General features: G+C 36.2%; 1 protein-coding gene across 3 annotated transcripts in view; it reads right to left on the minus strand.

The window, feature by feature from the left end:
* MBD5 (methyl-CpG binding domain protein 5) overlaps nucleotides 1-21,747 on the minus strand; it is a 230,624-nt gene that overhangs the window by 29,802 nt on the left and 179,075 nt on the right. For 2 of the 3 annotated variants that reach the window (XM_061135123.1, XM_061135124.1), the window contains 2 exons: nucleotides 14,220-16,355; nucleotides 1,013-2,038 (listed from right to left, as the gene is read on the minus strand). In XM_061135123.1, the coding sequence (XP_060991106.1) occupies nucleotides 1,013-2,038; nucleotides 14,220-16,355 (3,162 nt within the window). The remainder of the gene's footprint in view (nucleotides 1-1,012; nucleotides 2,039-14,219; nucleotides 16,356-21,747) is intronic. The other variant, XM_061135125.1, reaches the window with a different exon arrangement.

Raw genomic sequence — 21,747 nt, forward strand, 5'->3', positions numbered from 1 at the left:
TAAATGTTATATAATCAGATAGGGTAGTTAATACCAAAGTTATATTCGAACTTCAAAACTGACTTGTTTTGAAATTACATTGACATTATTTTGAGGATAATGTCATAGAAATTGTCCTATGACTTGAAATCTGTAGGACTTTTCAGGTTCTTTACTACACTAATTTGATTGCCAAATAGGACTAATTAAGCTATTTTGCAAAGGTGCTGATGGAAGCTAGAAACATATTATTTTTTTAGCTACTGAAGATGCCCTTGACAATAACATGTACATTTGCTTATGTTTCCAGACTTTATGGGCACCATCTCTATACTACAATTACCTGCATCAAACAGCTGAATATACTTGACATGATTTTATTAATTTTTTGAGATAAGATAATCTACATAAAGGATTTTGTTTTTAAGCCACAAAGTTCTTAAGAATAATACTGTTTGAGAAAACCGAGCAGTAGCTATTCGTTTCCTTGAACTTAGGCAAGCATAACTTTGAATGTTTTTATGTCTTGTTTCTTATTTTGCTGGATAAGCATTTAGTTTCATTAATTTAGGGATCCCCTGGAAAAGCACTTCCTCAAACTGTTTTCATCCACAGTGCAGCTGCTCATACCAACCCTGTGATGCCACATCAACGAAAATTCAAATCAATGTTATTTTTAAGGTGTACCTGTGCTTTAGTTATTTGAAAAATAAGACACTACTTGGCTTAAGAGAATGATGAGTAGGTTAGGTTTAGGTGGCATCAGAATTAGAAGAGAAAGCAGATTAAAATGACATTTAATATTTCTAGAATAGGGGAAAAGGAAAAAGTCATTTTCATGTTTGTATAACTATGGTTGTGTGTGGGTGTTATTATATTTAGTTCTTCCTTAAGCAAGCTGTGACATAACAAAAACATTTTTAAAAATAGTGTGACAAAATGGAGGTTTTTTTTTTTTTTTTTTTTTTTTAAGGAGAAAATAGAATTAGAAAAACGTTTCTTTTGTAAAAATGTGTGAAAAAATTTAACTTACCAAGCAGACCTGTCCCCAGTAGAGGGTTAAGTAGCTGTGGCACCACAGAGTTACTGTTGAGTTTAGCTGGACCAGGTGTATTCCCAGCATTATTAGATATATTCAGCAATGTTTCTGCCATTGACACCACTGCTGTCCCACCAATTGTTGAGACAGTCAGTGCTGCCACTGCTGATGATGTAGTGGTTGTGGTAGTGGTTGCCTGGGAAGAAGTTGCTATGGAAACCTCTGGATGATTAGCGGTGTTGGCCGATGCCGAGTTCAGAACACCTCCCAACAGCTGGGGATTCAAGGCCATTAATCCTGAGGCCCCAGTGACAGCTGGGAGGAAGAGGGGGTTAAAAGTAGTGTCACTGCCTGCAAAGCTTGGTAAAGGGTTCCCCAGGGGGTTGGTTAAAAGGGTCTCAGCTCGACTGTTCTCTGACTGATTGCTTGGCAAATGGTCTGGTGGGGCTGTCATCTGTGTTAATGAGGGTAAGGGGGTATTTTGCTGTTGCAAAAGATCTGAGATGGCCAGATTGAAAGATGGCAGGGGAAGCATGGCAGCTGCGTGGGCTTGGTTCTGAAGCAGGGCTGCTAAGAGTTGAAAGTGAACAGGCTGTAATACCTGCCCATCCATGTCACCGGAGAGAAAAGCTAAAGCAGCGTTTATATTCGGGTTGAGAAAACCTAAAGGGTGGAGGTTGATCTCAGACTTGCCTTCTCCTGCTGAAGGCTGGAGGATATTTAATAGATTCTGGTTTAGGAGATGCTGTTGATTCACTGGCAAAGAGATAGGTAGAGAACTGAGGAGGCTGGGGTTCAAGGGGTGTGGAAGATGGTTGTTTGAAGTGCTGTTGGATGGAAAATGAAGTGCGTGCTCCTGGCCAACAAAAGGAAAATCACTCCCAATGGGCAGCTGACTCTGCAGTGGGTTTCCAGCTGCGGTGGTGACTATGACGCCGTCTTGAAGAACAGATGTTGTCTTTGTGATGGCAGGGTGGTTGATGCCAGCTATGGCTATGGAGGAGGATGGTCCTGAACCGCCTGAAAGAAAGGGGAAAAAACCCACTTATTAATTACAGAGGTTAAGGAAGACTTCTCTATAAAAATACATTGAGATACATTTCGATGAATATATTACATGCCATCTTTGTAGAGGCTAACCAGATTGTAATTAGAGATGATCTGACATGTTAATGAAACAAGTTCAACTTCATACTTCTTAATCTACTTTGAACATAAATATACTGGAGAAGTTTAGCACTTTGAGAAATAGCTGTTCTGTCAAGTATATTGTTTTTCACAGCCGGACAAAGTGAAAATGGGGGAAGCTGTGTTGTAGTCCATATATTTGGGTAGAAAAAAGTAACAAGGCTTCATTTTCCAGAATATATTTTTACATTAAAAAAAAAGTTTTTGGTCTTTATATTACTAGTATTTTCTTTTAAGGGAAAAAAACAAATAGAATATGCATGAGAATACAAAACAAAATAAAAAGTACCTATGTAGATATAGCTATTAATATTTTAGTGTATAGTTTTCTGGGGTTTTTCCACCTGTATGTATGTATTACATATGCAGACACACACACACATATATATGTTACATATATTTTTAACAAAAACAGAAATCATATTGTTTTATAACTTTTCATTTATCAATACATTGTTATTATTCTTTTATGTTAACTATAGATCTATTTTACTAGTATCATGTATGGATATACCATAATTTATTCAATCCATATTTGTGGATATTTTGACAGTTTACAATCTTTTACTATTTTAAACAACACTATGATAAACATTCTTATTTACTCATCTTTGCTAATACGTTCAATTGTTTTCTAAGGAAAAATTCTTAAAAGTAGAGTTCCAGGGACAAAAGGTTTATATATTTTTTAAAGCTCTGGATACACATTGTCAGACTGCCCTCCAGTGTAGCTGATCAATATGCATTCCATTTATATTTCTATAAACAACACTGTGTTTTATCATTATTTTTAAATCTTTGTCATTCTAATAGCATAAAGATACTTTATACTCATGATCCCTTAAAAAGACCAGTCTTCATCCAAATAGTATTCTTAATTGTGAAAGTCTTATGCATGCTAAAGATGAAAATTCAAGGAACTTAATAATAAAATTAGAGGTGTGTGTTATAATTGTTTTAGTTGTTACCAATCCAAGCTGCGCAAAACAAACAAGCCAAAAACCAACCCACGTCTGGGCCCCAACCAAGAGCAGTAGAGAACTCATCTCCTGGGGGACAGCCTGGGCACTGGTATTCTTTGAAAGCACCCCTGGTGATCCAGATGCACAAGGCGGGTGTGGGGAGGGTGAGAGTCACATTCTGTTGACAAGGAACCTACAAGCATCTTTTGGAAAATGTCTTACCCTAAAGAAATGCATTGTTTTATAATAATACATACATTTAGCAAATATTAATTATTATAACCACATACATTTATTAAAGTATTAAACATGTATGTTATAATGAACAATACAGTGTTACTGAAAATCTAAAATAATTCAAACATTTTACTGCTGTGCTATGCCATCACAACAAACTTTATATATGACTATGTTACCATTGAGGCCTTGTCCAAATACACAGAAATGTTTCCATAGTTGTAATAGAAGTGCAAATACAATGATATATTTTACTTATTTCTCCTACCAGAATAACACAAGGCTTTTTCCTTTTTGAAATATAGACTCTATATGAATACTTTTAACCATGTAGCATATGGACTGATGATATTTATTGAACTATCTGATAAAGTTTGGCATTCATATTTTTATTTTTCTCATTATTATATATAACATGGGGATGGACATCTTCCTGTATATGAAAGTTTCCTACCTTTGAATTTTTCTAAGGAAATTTACTGGCATGATCATTGTGAGCATCAAAGACGGGTAAGTGAAAGGCTTGCAATATGTAAAAGTATACAAATAAAAGGAGCTATCATTGTCATCGTTATTGACATTAGTAGCTAAAGTTAGTTGTGATGATGTGGTAACAGTAGTAAGTATAAAAAGAGCATATCCAACACATATATCTCTATAGCATGACTTTGTAAGCATTCTAGGTGTTGTGGTCTACTTTATTTATTTATTTTTTTAAAGCTCTCACTGTTGCATTTAAAGGAGATAAGATGCTGAGGTAGGCATAGGGTATACAAATCTTTAAATATTAATTCAGATCTGTGATAAAAAACAGTAACACCTTAAACATTTCAGTACTCCGTAAATCATGCTGCCATTTCCATAAACAGGTATTTTGCTTTATTTGCATTTGGAAACCATTTTTTTGAACAAGCTAATAAAAAGTCTTATTTACTAATCACTATCTATGGCTTTTCCCCCTATCTGCTAAATAATAATGACATATTTAAATATACAGATCACCATTCCTCTAATCACAGTCAAGAGTATATTTCCAAAATAGTCTAGTGTGTATATGACAAAGCTTTGTAGATGAAGGATTTCCTTAGAGGTTATTACTCTTTTATCTTTATTTTGTGAAAGAGAAACATCCATTTTTAGGATTTATGAAAGTAGTCATTTGGGGACATTATTCTAAAAGTTCTCCATCTAAATATTCTTGAGGAATTACAATAAAGAAAATACAGTTATTCTGGGTATATTTTTGCATTACAAATAGAAGGTGGTGAGTATCACAAGCTTCTTAAGGGTAATATGTGGATCAAGGCGTATTTTTTATTTTCCCTAGTTTTCAACACATCAATTCAACAATCAAGTATACTCTGCTGAACAAAAGGGTAAAAATGATGATACTGACAAATAACAACAATAACACAACACCCTGCCTGTTCTTTCAGGATAGCAGAACTTAAGACAATGTGACAAACACACAGATCTACCTGTCTGTCTCAGATAAATATGTATTGAGAGCTTATTATGAACCAGGAAATTTTAAAGCTCTTTTCATAAAGTTAGTATAACTACAAGGCAATATGCTAGGAACTATAGCAGGTATATAACAAGGGGACAATTGTAAAACTGAAGGTGTTAGGAAAAACTAAGCAAGTGGTAACCTTTGATCTGGGATTTGGGAGGGGAAAAGGAGACAGAATGGGCTTCTAAGTGGAAGCAAAGTAATTTTTAAAATAGACAAGGAGGTAATAAAGTGTATGGAGGGTAATAAGAATCCTATATATCCTCAAAACAAAGGAATATGACTGAAAATATTGTACGCTGCTTTTCTACCCACCCCAGCTCTCCCAACCCTGGTTAAACCTGCTACCGTAGACAAGCAGTGAAGGTACTGAAAATCATCTTTCTAAACCATTAAAATAAAAGATTACTTATTTCCCTCTGTATTTCCAAGCCCTAAGAGTCTCTAACACATGGTTGGCATTCAAAAAATGTTGGTTGAATCAATCTATTAAGATTGTGAAACATGCATTCAACTTCTAAGAAATCAGATCACTTGCTCTCTGTATGTGGCAAGTGTGTATGTGGAGAGAATACCACCCATTTGTAGAGAAAGTGAAAACTGACTCTTGTATCATGTATTGTGACTCTTGTATTGTGAAAACTGACTCTTTATCTCCTGGTCCAGTGCCAGGAGATAAAGGCTGCTGGAAAGGAGATGGTTGGAAGATGTCAATTTACTCCCCAGGTATGCTGGAGAATTAAAATAATCTTACAGAGGAAGAGGTCCATCCCAAAGTACTCTGAATTCTTATAGTTACTCATTATTGCTTGAGGTCACTGAAAGACGATTCCGTCAATTTTTATAGCTGGGAAGAAAACTGGAAATTGCTTATTTTTGAACCACTTAATCTTGAATAGGCCTTCTCTGGTGAACTTACTACTTATCTCTGCATAAAAAACTATCACCTGTTGAAGCATGTGGGGAAAAATGTTTTCTCAAAGCTAATTTTTTTTTGGTGGGAGCAGCTGTTTTGTGCTTAATCTAATGAAGGAGATGGTTTTTTGTTTTGTTTTGTTTTTGAGTTTTTAAAAAAGCAAACTATTCACCGAACATTTAGCAGTTAAATAACTAAAAGGCAGCTGGGAGCCTGGAACAAGTTAGCAAGCTGGAGAAGTCCTTTAATTGGAAAGAATTTTTATTTCACACCAGGCAGCAGCACCACAAACTGGCATAACTTTTTTCTCATTGTTTCTGTTACTTTTAAAGAAGTAAGAAATTAAGACTAGAAATCTACCCAAACAAACATCCCTGGTGTGAGATCATATTCCTAGACACCCAATCAGAGATTGAGATAGTCCAGTACAATTAGGAAACACCAGTGGGAGTTTTTCCGGTGGGGCAGATTTCCAGATGTAAACTGTATTCTTCACACACACATATAATATATAATGTGTGTGTGTCTGTATATGAGTGTATATACAGAAATAGCATCAGTAATTTCTTTTCAGGATTTTTTAAAGGATATTTTTCCTGTTACTAAATTTCATTCTTGAGATGTTTCATCTCATTTTTTAAAAATTGCTTTTCAAAACAAAGGTAGTGTCTACCCCTTTGGATTTTTTTTCTCTTGTCACTAATACTCTGAGAAAAGTCATTGTTCTTATTAGGCTAAACTCTTTCACAGTTGGCCCTTAGGTATTAATACTGTTGCACATGTCTTTGTATGTGCACACAGAGGGCATAAGGCTCATTCCAACTGACCAACAGGTGTTTTTAAAATATTATAATGAGAATTTGCTGCATGACTCAGGAACTCCAGCTGGGGCTCTGTGACAACCTAGAGGGGTGGGAAGGGGTGGGAGGTGGGAGGGAGGTTCAAGAGGGAGGGGACATATGTACCTATGGCTGACTCATGTTGGTGTATGGCAGAAACCAACACGATATTGTAAAGCAATTATCTTTCAAATAAAAATAATTAAAAAATGCCATAACACCAGTTCGGCCTACAGTCCCAATTTTGATAAATATAGCTTCATGCTACAGAACTTTTTCTAAATTGATAAGCCCAAATACTGATTTTTAGCCTCAAAATTCAAGAACCTAAGAAATAAATCATATAGAAGGTACTCCTTCACTATCTGATCTTTATCATTTGCTTTGGCAAGTGTATTTCAATTGCAAACAGGATCAATGATAATCCTTAATAAAAATGAATGCTTCTAGAGACAAGAGAAAATATCATGCCCCAGTGAGTCTAGTAAATATACTTTTCAATCCCATGAAAATAGAAAAAATTTCTCCTCTTTATTTAAAGGATTGATTTAAAAAATTGAAAGATAATTTTTATGAGCAGTCTAGATCTTCCATTAGTTTCCCAAGCCTTAGTAATGACATGGTCACATGTATTTACAAAGATATACCAATCTCTGTCTTGTGCCTTGGATGTTGACATAAACACCCAGCATTCCCTTGCCAGAAGTAGGCAGGAAGCCTAGGAACTAGTGTCTGTTCTTCATCCAAAACCAAAACAACTTAGAAGAGAGAGGGGAGGGATTGGTGGCAGTATCTGAGAAAATACCCTCTACCGTCAACAGGGCCAACCTCTTAGGGAAGAGGCAAGACCAGTGGAAGGAAGGAATGCAGCCTGTACCTTGGAGTATGAGGTCAGAGTGATGATGACTGGATCGAGGAGGCCATTCTTATGGGGTCAGACAAAATTGTGTGTTTTATTACTGATCATTTCTGCTTCCTTTATTAACACATAGGATTACTCTAAAAGCTGTTGAAATGAAAAAAAACAAGCTTGAGATTTTTCAGTTTCTCAAGTAACAATGATTTTTTGTTTTGCAAATGCTTTTTATCACATTTTTCTTAATAGTTATTGTAAGGAAACAAATGCTGAGAGGAGGTTAATTCTCTTGGTTGGTAGGATTTCTGTTCTCTCTGTATGCTACAATAACAGTTAATATGCTCCATCTATCAACATTGAGCTGGGAATTTATCCCATTTTGTTTAATGAGCAGAGCAAGTAGCTTCTAGGTTATTAATAGTTAATTTTGTGTCCCTCCATTGTATACAATTTTATCTTCAGTGCTAAACAGTGCTGAGCACATACTAGATGCTCAATAAATACTGAGTTAACTACCTCATGAATATTTTAAGACAGTGTTGAGAGCTATTTAAAGGCTGTAAAGTCAATTTTGTATACCCTCAATCAGTATATTTTGAAAAATGAAATAGTAAAGAAAAAAAAGTACAATGCATAGCCATGATATTATTTTGTGGAAACTGATTCTGTTAACTTATACATGTGAATGCTGGGGCATGCTCTGTTGGTGGGTGATGAAATAATTTTAGTGGATCATGACTGTCATAAAAATAGAATGAGATAGGATAAGATAGGATGAGATAGAATGGCAGAGTGCATCACATGGACTGTTTTTTCAGGAAATTTTTGTTGTACATTAAAAACTTATCTTTGGTGAAATGGAATCAAGTTAATTTCTTGTTAGAAAGAAATTAGATGTAAAAAAAAAGTTTGAGAAACACTGCTTTAGGATCAGGCCTCTCAGTTGCTCAGCTTTGTGGGGGATGATCTATGGAACTGTGTGTCAGGAAGCATACTTAGCAGACTAGTGTGGCAGGTATCCCTGTGGAGTTATGCAGTCCAGGAGCCCTGCTCTAGGGCATCTGTGATAAATACTACTTTCTCCTATACCTGTACCCATGGGTCTTGGAGAGAGATTCTGAACTTCCCTGGATTAGCTCCTACCCCAGGAGTTATCTTGGCAACACCTGCAGACTTCTGTCTAGTTCCATTCTAAATCTGTAAAATGGTGAGTTGTTAACTTTGACTTTGCCAGAAGTACAATTCTTAGAAAATAACTTTTACTCTACTCTTTCCTTCGTTAACATTAATGTTGTTTGATAGAAGTTCCTAGAAGGTAGAAGCTTATGATTTGATTTATTTAGTACTACATGCATGTGGAAATGTAATCTGTTTTGATGACACTGTAGGAATTATGTTTCAGCATTATTTTTAATGAGTTGGATCTTGGTAGAGTTAACTTTACTGCCTAGAATTTGGGTACTTTTAGATGCTACTTCAATATTTTTAGACCACTTGATTTTAGTAAATAAAGCTTAGGCATCTCCTTGAGAGCTTAAGGATTTATAGTGGTTTTATAAGTGAGCTTAGTGTATTGCAATAGAATAAAATTCTCCCAATTTGCATACTGGGACAATTTATTTCTTGAAAGGTACAAAATAGATCATTGAATCAGCAAACATATCACACCACTATGAGTTCTGTTATCACTTTTGATTACATAGACTCGATGTCTAAATCCAAACATTTTAATTCCTTTTTTGGTACAAGAGGAAACATTAAACCTGGATTATGTAAACAAAGCAAGTGGTGTAACCCTGATATTAGGAAACCTTCTTAAACAGCAAGACATTGTCTGTTGTAAAAATATCTTACAGCAAAGAAGAAATGGCTCATTTTGCAAAAATTTATCTAAAAGAATAGACATAGAATTTTATCACATAATCAAGAATTTAATATAGTTTTGGTATTTGGTTAAAAAAACAAGAGCAAAGGGCAACTTTCAACCTAGAAGTCTGTGCATCAATCGGATGAGGAATCTAGGCATTTAAAAACTTGGGTGGAAATACTTTCAATAGCAACTATTGTCAATTCAGTCACAGCCTTAAAGGAATCTTTGCCTTTTTTCACTCTATGTAAGTCTACATTAGACAAGAGGCTTACTTCCCTTCAAACGTCCCATATCCTGAGAGAGCTAACATACAATAATCCAACCTGGAGTATTTTTATCCCATAACCTTTTTGCAACTATAACCTCAAATGAAGGGAATGACAATTTCCCTCTCTTCACTGGGATGTTCTAAGAATAAATAAATACAGAGAACAAAAGAACAAAAAGCCAAGTTTATATCTGAAGTATGCTTTTGTGGTCTCTAAGTTTCTTATACCTACCAGTTCAGAGGTTGCACTGAGTTTCAATCAAATGTATTTTGTGCTGAAAAAACACTTTCTTTTCCAGAGTTAAATATATATATATATATAAATATTCATGAGCATATATTTATTCACAGGTTTATTTATATTCTTGTTAGTCGATGTGTATCTTTAAGCGTAAGGCAAAGAAATGATTGAATTATTTACTCTTTTGGTACAAACTCATACTCTGCCCCTTCAGAGGACTTTATTTTCATGTGGTTAGAAGACCTGATTAAATGTTTATTACCAAAAAATGAGACTATAAAAGGCATTTTAAAGTGAAAAAGTTGTATTTAATGACTTTATCACTTGGAGGAAGGCAAACTTCAGTTATTAAGTTGGTTAGCAAAATAGTCTAAATCTTTTTGCTTCTTTGAAAATTGTGAAAACCCACAGGGCCACGAAAGGCTGGGTCCTCTGCAAAGGCCCCAGTTACTGGCATGTGTGTTTCTGTTCTGTGGTAAACAGGTGGGCAGCGGTCAGAGGCCTGAGGAGGCATGGCCCCGATGAAATCTGCCTGGCAGGGCACTTGATTTTGAATTCTTCCCTAAACCGAACAACAGGACACATGCTGGAACCACTTAAATGTTGAAATTCATGTAACTTCATAAACTGAAAGTTGCTTTAAATGTATATATGACTGATGGATTTCATAACATACCTGCATTCAGCAGTTTGAATGTTTGGACTGAGACTGAGGAACTGATTGGGTTTGGTTGCCAGATCCACCAGAAATTTTTTTTACAACTTGAGGAAATGTTACCAAGTATCCTACTGGTCATTTTCTAAATCTGTTACATGGAAATAATAAGCTTCACTTGTAATTTCATAGCCAAAATGTTACTAGAAACCTGTAAACCCTGCAATGCAAAGCATTCAGAGAGCTTCAGTGGAAAGGCAATTTCAAAACACCAAACAGAATTAATAAAACCTGATATCTTCTAAGTTTTAGAAGTGTTTTCTAAGCATTTCGTATCTTTTATCTGATTTTTTTTTTTTTTTTTTACCATCTTTGCCCTCAATTCTCATATATGAGTTATATGGACTCATATATGAGTTCTATAAATATGGACTGGTATTCACATATAGGCCTAGAACATGAATATTTGGGTTGTTTATAATAAAAAACTCTCTATAAAAGAAGTTCTTGAAAATAAATAGCTTATCAAGTTAAATGTTTTCAGAGTGATTTCTGGTCTTCAGTGTAGTCTTAATGTAACATTTTTGAGCTGCTGCTTAGCAGAGTGGAAAAAAGGCACTGGGGTGAGCAGGAGGTATCTGAGTTCTGTTCAGGCTCCACTACCACAAGGAAGACTTGGGCCATGTCGCCTGTAGGTGTTTCTCACCCTCACTGTGGTATCAAAACTGGAGTGACAGGGCTGGCATGGGCCCAGCTGTCTCCTACAAAGGCCTACTGACACATCACCCACTAGGAAACCCATTCTTATCTGAGTGAGGCAATACAAAATCATTTACATAAAGGTTACCAAATATAATTCACAAATGAGGGCTAGTTCTTTTGATATTGTGGACATTTTATCTGCATTGACACAAACATCCTAGTTATTGTATAGTAGGATATCAGAGTGCAGAGAGAGAAGGCAAAATAAGTGACTTTGGTCTAAAAGTGCATCAAAAGTTTACAAACACGGTTTCTAACATGTGTTGATGTGCTTCAATTCACAGTCTTTTGGATATTTTTAAAGATTTGAAAGGGAAAACAGTATTTTTGACAACTAGATGCTTCCAATGAAGAACTTATGCAGCTGGGAGGAAATGGATTTTAGGATCAGATGAACCTGAATTCAAATCCTTATTCAATTATGTATGACTTTGGATACTCAAGTTCTCTGAGGCTCAATTTACCCATCTGTAGAATGAGCACAAGAACACCTTACACTTTGGAAGACTGCACAAATTAGAAATAATACAGGTAAGTCACCTAGTACATCATAGGTACTCAAGGATAATTAAAGCAACATTTTAAGAATAAAATGTGTTTTCTTCTAATGTTTTCCTAGTATGCTAGGAATACTTAACAAAACTTGAAGGGAGAGTTTATGTCTGTTATCAGCTGTCTCACTGTAAATGCCCACTTCTGGTGTTTATTTGATGGATGCTAAGCAATTATCACAACAGTACATTCAGCTGACACAGTTCACTGTGTATCTAAAAAAAATTGTATTAGAGACCTCTTCAATAAATCAGCTCATCAAAAGAGCTACATTAGTAAATCTACCCATTTTTATTACCAGCTGCACATCAGATCTATGTACATTAATTAGTATTTAATTTTATTAAGTTTAATACTTTTAAAAATTCTAATTGACCTAGACTTTTATCAAGCATATGTTTTCTCTTACACATGATTGGTCACATCCATATCATTATTAGACATTTATTCTCATCCCTTTTAGCTATTTATATGCTAACACTTTCCTTATATTAATAAATTTTCAACATATGTGTTTCAACAATCCCAGCACTGGCAATCCAGATCTGATGTTTTACAGAGAGGCATGGAACAAGAAAATACACGTCTAAGACTATATAAAATAAGTCTAAACTTGACAATCAGAAGAAACAAGAACATAAATAAATGTCGGTCTTTTCCATTATAGATAAATTAAAATACATCATTAATAAAATACGTACACTTTGAAATATGAACTTAGACCTGAAACAAAGTAAGTTGAGGTAAGGGGTATCAAAATTTAAAAATATAATACAATGAGACAAACAACGTCTCATCCAAATGATTGAAGGTATGCTTAATAAATATAGTGTATTTTTAAATAGCTACTGACTTCATGTAACTTTAATCTGCTAAATGCATAAGAATAAATTTTCATTTATTTGAGATTATCTAAAAAGAAATACGAGTCACTGGGAAGCTGGAAGCCCCTTTGTAATAAGTATCCTGTTAAACACATAATAGCTTCATGAGATTTCTTAGACTAAAGAAGGCACTAATCATTTCAATTATCTTTTTCACCTTATATTCTTTTTAACACAAGAGGTCAATGAACAGTTCTTCATTAAATACTGACATCAAACATAACACATAACAGAAGTTGTGGAGAATGGCAGGTATAAGTAGTGACACCAGGAAGGAAAACACTTGATTTTACTATCAACAACAAAGACATGTAGGTCATAATGCCTTTCTATCACGGTGGTATAACGCAGTCTATATATAACCACACAATAGCTTACTATTAAAAGCCTCAGCAGTTTTCTCACTTCCAGTAGCAATCTGGTTTTAAAAGCCCACTGTTTTCATATCTGAGTAATACTATCTCTATATTCACTTTTTATTTCCACCTTGTCATTTCCCACTAATCTCTCAAATCATTATTGTTGGATTCTGGGTATTTCTAATATTCTTATGGTCAAATTTTCAGACGTCTCCATGAATTTATCTCGGTAGTGCTTCTTTACAGTTTTTTTTTTTTTATAACAATTTCTGAGGACTCTACTGAACAAAATACAGTTCTTTCTAATGTGTCTACTTTCAAATAAATCTGTCTCCATTAATAGCAGATAATGAGATACAGTAATGTCAATGGTAAAAATAATGGTTTAGTTCTACAAGAAAACTGAAAAATAATTTCAAGATCAAAAATTCTGGAAATCAGGTTTTCAAGCCTTTTTTATTAGAAAACTTAAATTATTACCTTTTTAAAAAAGGAAGTAGCCAATATCCATTTTTGAATTTTTTCAAACAAATAGTAATAAAGGATAGCAAACTAGGATAAGAAAACACATTAGAAGACAGCTTTCTACTTCATACAACTTCTAGTTAACTCTTCCTATTCATTCACCTATTTCTGGTCAGCAGCAAGAACAAAAAATATCCATTTATTTTTGCCTCTTTTTTGGATTTTCCAAGGTGAGCTTCATTTACCTGAATACAAACACAAACTAGGGGAAACGGCTTTTATATTGGCATTGACCAAGTACATGTCTCATGAACCAGGAAATCCTGCCTTCTATGGCTTCTTTCGCAGTTTAGAGTCCAATGGTTATTGAACCAACTGAAAGCCGAACGAAATTCAAAACGACAGATTGACAACGAATAACGGAAACACACGGAATCCTCTTGGTGGTTATTTTTTTTTCTAAGAGACAAATCCCTAGCATTCTGTAAATAAAATTATAAATACTAAAGAAATGGTGAGAATTTCACATCGGGGAAAGGATCATTTCTTATCATAATAAATATTTTGGTACAAATTTTAAAAAAACGTATAAAAGTTTAGTACCTTGGGGTACTTTTTTCTAATAAAACCATACCTGCTTCAGAACTTGTTTGATTATAGCTGCTAACAATGCTGTTTGGTATCACTGGAGTGGAGGACGTTGAAATTCTTGACTGAGGTGGATTGGGATGTAATGAGTTTCCTAAAGCCATGCCCGACTGACTGAGCATCCCACAGCTCCCGCTAGCCTGAATCTGATTGATTAAGCCTGTAAGGTGGTGGTTTGGGACTGGGCTGTTACTGTGAACAAAGTTAGTGTTTGCATTGTGGCAGTGCACGGCTTCCCCTCTTAAAGGCATGCTCTGCGTCAGTGAATTCTGAAGAGCACTGGAGTTCATACTGGGATCTGTGAAATGCAGCTGGTTAGCAGAGCAAGGCAAAGCAGTATTTGAGCCCCCACAACCCGGAGTACTATTGCTACTCAAGTGAGAGCTTTGACAACTCATAGACTGTAGTAACTGAGACATTGAACTGATGGGAAACGACCCCTGACCCTGCTTCCTTAGCAAGTCGGGTCCAGGTTTAGGAACTGCAGAACTATCCATTTGAGACTGTCTGAGCAAACTCAACACTGTGGTAGGTGGCTGTTTTCTTTTCCGCAATGAGTCTTTTTGCTGAGACATCAGCTTATCTCTTAGTGCTGCTCGACCACTTTGCCCTTCACCTGACGGGAGAAGCATGTTGGCAGTAGGAGGGAACATGGTGTTTAAAGTGCTATGTCCTTCAGTGTTGCCACTGCCAGCAACAGCTCCAGAATTGCTACTGCTGCTACTGTTGTTACCAGCAAGTTTGTTTTGATTTGCTAGCTGTGCTTTGGCTGCTGCTGAGAGTAAACTACTTGCTGGAAAGGAGGCAGCATTGTGCTGGTTCAAGATCTGATTTAAAGGCATTCCCAGCAAACCAGGCTGACTCTTTACAGAACCACTTCCGGCAGATGCAGTAGGAAAAGCTGCACTGCTTGGGGGATTTAGTACATTACTCATTCCAGCAATTAATGGGTTAGGGATATCCTTGAACTGATGATGTCCATCGGACTTGGTAGAAGGGCTTGATGGCATTGATGGCCTTGGGGACCCTATTGTTGACCTTGGTGACCTGGGTGGAACCTTAATACCACTGCAATTGGCCTGGGGTCCTAGAGGTGGCATCATGAAATTTCCGTGTTCTGATGATGTGGAAGATGAGCGTGATCTTTGGGGCGATGCCTCAATCCTTCCAATTCCAGTCCCCATCATGTGCACTGGGGATGTCACTGGAGAAGGGGACAGGGAGGTTGAAGCTGAATGCTGAACTCTTTGTACATGACTCCCATGATTCATATGACCAGGTTTTACGGTTGGCAAAGGGAGATTACTTGGCAAAGGAACAACAGCAGGAGGCATGCTTACATTCATCACAGGTACCTGAGAGTGGACATTTGAATGGAAACTAGTTGGATTAATGATAACAGGGTTCTGATTCACCGGTTTACTAGGAATAGGGTCAAGAATGCCAAGTGGATCTTTCTCAGATGTTAATGGCTTTTTCTGAAGAGCACAAGAAGGTGGAGGAGGGGGAGGTGGGCCTTGGGGTGGTTTGTGGTGGAACATTGCTCGTGGTATTTCCATATTAGTTGAAAAATTACACATTGGTTTTTTCATTACTGGACTCTTTGTAGTCAAGGTTGGGGAAAGAGGTATATTAGTCCTTCCAGCCATTGCACAGGATGACTGTACAGGAGAACCATGTAGCATTACTGAAGGTGGAGAAAGAGGAGTCCTATTCAGGTGAATAGGACTAGAATTGGGAGCTCCATGAAAACCAGGATTATTTCTTGTGAAGACATCAGGGCTTCCAAGTGGGTCAGTCCTTGGCGAGATCGAGCCGTCTCCATATATCTGGGAACCTGACGATGCGGGGCTGGGCAGGCCTCCATGGCTGCCACGGAATGGAGACTTCTGTCCATGCTCATTGCTGCCCAATCTCTGCCGGGGGTAGACAGGGTGGAGTTCTTGTTGCTGGCTTCCAGGCAGTTCTTGTACATATAGCCTTCCCATGGCGTTTGATGATCCAATCATTAACTTGAAAGGATTCTTACATTCAGGCATTACAGAATTTGTAATTCCTTCATGCGACTTATTTCTTATAGATCTTGGAGTTGCTGCCCGTGAAGGTACTACTGGAGTTGCATCTGATGTGAAAGAGAGAGAGAAAAAAAAAATCTGTTAGTAGTCTCAACCCTTTTGTGTAAGAGTGGAGGAAGGGAAGGAAAGGAGAAAATGAGGAAGGAAGGGCATCTGGAAAAAGAAATTTGCAAATAGAAACAGTGACTCTGCAATTAAAAAAAAAAGGTTTGTATTCTACAATAAATTTTGACTGAAAAAAATGCACATTATTCTCCCTTAGTTGACCAAAGGTTCTCAATAACTGCTCATTATGCTTGTTTACCTCCTATCTGTTGAGAAAGGATGGGGCTCTGAATCTGTACATACAGACATTAGTCATTCTAATAATGTTTATCATATGTAAAATCAAGATTGACAGCCCAGATGGAAATTATAATGTTATTATCATTTGGATTTGAATTTTTTAAAGAATACAGTTACAAGAGAAAATTGTAATCTGTCTGGCATACTATTCTCTTGGATGATTTAAATGAACTGCCATTTTCACCAGAAAATCTGTTACCTTATAAATGTTTCTATAAACCTCCACAAGACAGCTGCAAAAACTCTTTCTTATTCCAACATTTTCACTGTGACAGTAAAAGAGTCTTAATTTTTGTGAATTAAGTAAACAGGATTCTGAATCTTTTATAAAGGGAGTGGTAACAACAGTAAATACAGTGGAGTTAAAACAAACATGCTAACTTCACATCAAGTTGGTAATATTGCAACACTTCAATTACTTTACCCTTAATCAGTCATTGTTGTAAAACAGGCTTCATCAACCAACTCTGGTAAAAGATTGCAATTCTTTTCTTAGGATAGAATTCTTATGCAAAATTTAGTCAGAGTGCGACCATCTTCAGTATTGGGTTCCAATTGAGTATTCTCTTTTTAGAGTGCATTGCTCCCTTGCTGGTTTTTTGGAGTCCTTTCAATTCTTGCGGAGATCAGACAGAATACAGGCAACAAAAGCAAGCTGGTTCATCATACAGAATTTTCATTCAATCATGTCAGAATTCGAGTTTTAAGTTTTTTTAGTCCCTAAAGATGTTTAACTATTTTATAAAGTTGTGACTTCTAAAACAGGGGTGGCAAATAAGATTAACTTCATATGCCAATTCTCATCAACTGGTGGTGGCTGCTTACAGAACTGTGATGAAAAGGATGCCAAGCTCTAGCTGGGCTGCATGAGAAAATGCCAATGATTCTATCAGAGGCACAGGACAAGGGAGTGGCACTGTCCACATTACATACTGACCATCCCCGTTCTGAGACCTACAGCCTATCAGCAAGGATACTCGGATTCACTGCAACCGGAGGTATACTTACTTGAATGGATAATTACACATTTAAGATAAATATTGGGGGACTTCCCTGGTGGCTCAGACGGTAAAGCATCTGCCTACAATGAGGGAGACCCAGGTTCGATCCCTGGGTTGGGAAGATCCCCTGGAGAAGGAAATGGCAACCCACTCCAGTACTCTTGCCTGGAAAATCTCATGGAAAATCCCAGGAGTGTGGTAGGCTACAGTCCATGGGGTCGCAAAGAGTCGGACACAACTGAGCGACTTCACTTCACTTCAAGATAAATATACTTCTACCTGCTGGGTACTATACAGGTTGAATCATAACGTAACAGTTTCTGAGACAGTGGTTTTCAACCTGGATAAACAGAAGTCTTGATAGGTTACAATAAAGAAGGAAAAGAATGCAGTGAACACATATATTTTTTTCTTGGGAGGTGTGGGCTTTTTGTTTCTGGGATGGTAGAGATTCTTTGAAAGAGTGATTTCTGGACAATACATGAAAATTAAGAGAAACAATCATATAAGAGAATGGCAGTAGATAAATTCAACTGAAATCACTTTTTTGTTAAAGAAAGTTTTAAAGTTCATAATCAAGAAAATAACACATGAAAATGTTTGGGGCACTAAGCATGGCATTCAGTGAGAACAGAGTTGTCTCTATTAACATCACTAACATCATTACAGGATTGACTGTGTCCTCTTCAGTAATAAAACCACCAAATTGTGTCTTTTCTTATTTATTTATATAGCCATCTATAGTTCAATGATAAGAAATATAGACACTGGCATTTTTATATTCAACAGAATTTAGAAAGGAGATGATGTTTAGAAAGGATTTCTTCCCTACTGGGGAAAAATAGTTACAGTTTTAAAAATAACAGGAATACTAAACAAATAAAAGTCATGCTGCTGTTATGTGGCAGTAAGGAAATAAAGTATTACAAGAGTTGGGGAAATATAAATGCTGGGCACCCAACAATTGCTTTCCTGTATATCAAATAGACTTTTTGAAAGAGATAAGTTACATGTTTATGCATGTAAAACAAAGAGAGGTGAAAACTACTGAGCCTTAATCCTTAATTATTTAAATCCTAACCTTTTAATATAGTTTAAAATTAAAAAATTGAAATAAATGCTATGTCTGAAGCTGGTAAAAGAGTAGAAATTAATCCAATCAAGTATATAGTTTTAAAAGGAGATGAGATATACCTTATATACCTATACTAATTTAATTAAATATTTATCTTTAACTTCATTAATGAAACTAGAATGTATAGAATATGACAAGGGACCTAGATCAAGATTCTGCTTCTAAGGTGAAAAGACAGCCTTCACAATGGGAGAAAATAATAGCAAATGAAGCAATGGACAACGAATTAATCTCAAAAATATACAAGCAACTCCTGCAGCTCAATTCCAGAAAAATAAAAGACCCAATCAAAAAGTGGGCCAAAGAACTTAACAGACATTTCTCCAAAGAAGACATACAGATGGCTAACAAACACGTGAAAAGATGCTCAACATCACTCATTATCAGAGAAATGCAAATCAAAACCACAATGAGGTACCATTACACGCCAGTCAGAATGGCTGCTACCCAAAAGTCTACAAGCAATAAATGCTGGAGAGGGTGTGGAGAAAAGGGAACCCTCTTACACTGTTGGTGGGAATGCAAACTAGTACAGCCACTATGGAGAACAGTGTGGAGATTCTTCAAAAAAACTGGAAATAGAACTGCCATATGACCCAGCAATCCTACTGCTGAGCATACACACTGAGGAAACCAGAATTGAAAGAGACACGTGTACCCCAATGTTCATCGCGGCACTGTTTATAATAGCCAGGACATGGAAGCAACCTAGATGCCCATTAGCAGATGAATGGATAAGAAAGCTGTGGTACATATACACAATGGAATATTACTCAGCTATTAAAAATAACACATTTGAATTAGTTCTAATGAGGTGGATGAAACTGGAGCCTATTATACAGAGTGAAGTAAGCCAGAAAGAAAAATACCAATACAGTATACTAACACATATATATGGAATTTAGAAAGACAGTTACGATAACCCTGTATGCAAGACAGCAAAAGAGACACAGATGTATTGAACAGTCTTTTGGACTCTGGAAGACGGCAAGGGTGGGATGATATGGGAGAATGGCATTGAAACATGTAAATTATCATATGTGAAACGAATCGCCAGTCCAGGTTCGATGCATGATACAGGGCGCTTGGGGCTGGTGCACTGGGATGACCCAGAGAGGTGGGATGGGGAGGGAGGTGGGAGGGGGATTCAGGATCGGGAACACATGTACACCCATGGCATATTCATGTCAATGTAAGGCAAAACCAATACAATATTGTAAAGTAAAAAAAAAAAAAGATTCAGCTTCAGTCATTAAAAAGGCAACAAGGCGGACTCTGTAGGCAGGGCTGAAACTGCTATGATGTGGAGTGAGAGCAGCAGTAGATATGAGTACATGCAAACACATGTGCAAGGTACGGTGCAAAAGTGAAAACATACTTACATCAAGGTGGCAGGAAAATGGTAAATTTTAAATAGCTTATTACTATTAAACGTTTCTAAATTGTTGCAATACCTTTTAATTTAAAAAATGTAGCTTGTTAAAAGAAAAAGAAAAATTCACTAAAATACTTTTTTCTTACATACCTTAGTGGAGCAATTTTTCTGATCATTCCTGTTAAAGTTTAAAGGTTAGTTTAAAGGTAATAGGGTTACGGAAGAGGAGCTCTCTGCTAATAATTGCCATATTTGTCTCTCCCTGCCCTCTTCACAGAGTTCTAGAAGTGACCTGTATGGTATCACAACTGCTTCTCTTTGATCTAAAGCTATCAATAATTTGGCCCCAATTCACTTATGCAGGTTTAATTTTCCACTTGTGTCACATTAGTCTCCACCTCATTTCTAAACTATTCCATAGTCGTTCTGGACAAGAATTTTATTTTCCTTATATGTCTAAATCCTACTATTTCCCAGGGCTGGTTCAAATCTGAGTTCTACAATAAAGCTTTCTGATCACTGCAGGTTACACTCCTCATCCCTATTTTTTTAACTATGCAGAGCAATGTTATTTATCTTTCACAAACAAATGCTTTGGTGTTTAGCCATATTTTATCCAGAATTACTATTGAAGTGTTAACTGTAATATTTTGGAGAGTTCATATTCTAGCCCTTACGAAGAAAAGTTCCTCAGTCTCAAAGTATAATTCCACAAATTACATATGAATAATAAAGGGAAAATGTACCTCAGTAATGGACATAACTTTAACCAAGCAATCAAACTTGATGTCATCAATATGGGATAAACTGCCATTATGTGCTTCCTAATGAAGACATAATACCACCTATGCAGTATTCCTACCAAACTGTGTTTAACTTGAATAAAAATACAAGGAAGCAATCAGGCAAATCCAAATTGAGGAACATCTATAAAACTGGCCTAGACTCAAAAAATATCAGTGTCATGAAAAGATTTAAAAAGATTGGGGAATCAGTGTAGATTAAGGAAATAAAACAACTAATTACAGTTGCATCATCTTTGCATTCTACATTAAAAAAAGAGATTGGGCTGACAAAAGCTATAAGAATATTATTAGGACAACTGGAGAAACCTGAATATAGATTGCATATTAGATAATACTATTATATCAGTTTTAAATTTCCTGAATGTGATAATTAGACTGTGGTTTTATGTAAGAGAACATCCATGTGTGTTGAAATATTTATGGGTGAACGGTCACAATATCCGTAGCTCCTGAAACAAAATATTAATTGGTAAGTCTAGGGTATTCAATGAATTGTTTATGTAATTTTTCTGCAGCTTTGAAATTTTTAAAAACTGAAAGCATGTGTGCATGCATGTGTTGGATGGAGGTGGAAAAAGTTACTGACAAGGTGATTTCTGTTAGTAGGTATTCAATATACAGCTATTAAATGACTTAATAATACTGCTCGTTCTTGACAACAGCTAGCTGCACTGCTAGCTGGACTGACACTATATATTCCAATTCAGCCCTAGGAAAAAGGCTACATTTGTTTCCTAAAAACCAATGTCACTTTCCCTTTTGTTAGCTCAGCTCTAT

This window comes from Dama dama, chromosome 33, assembly GCF_033118175.1.
Source record: "Dama dama isolate Ldn47 chromosome 33, ASM3311817v1, whole genome shotgun sequence".
Taxonomy (NCBI): Eukaryota; Metazoa; Chordata; class Mammalia; order Artiodactyla; family Cervidae; genus Dama; species Dama dama.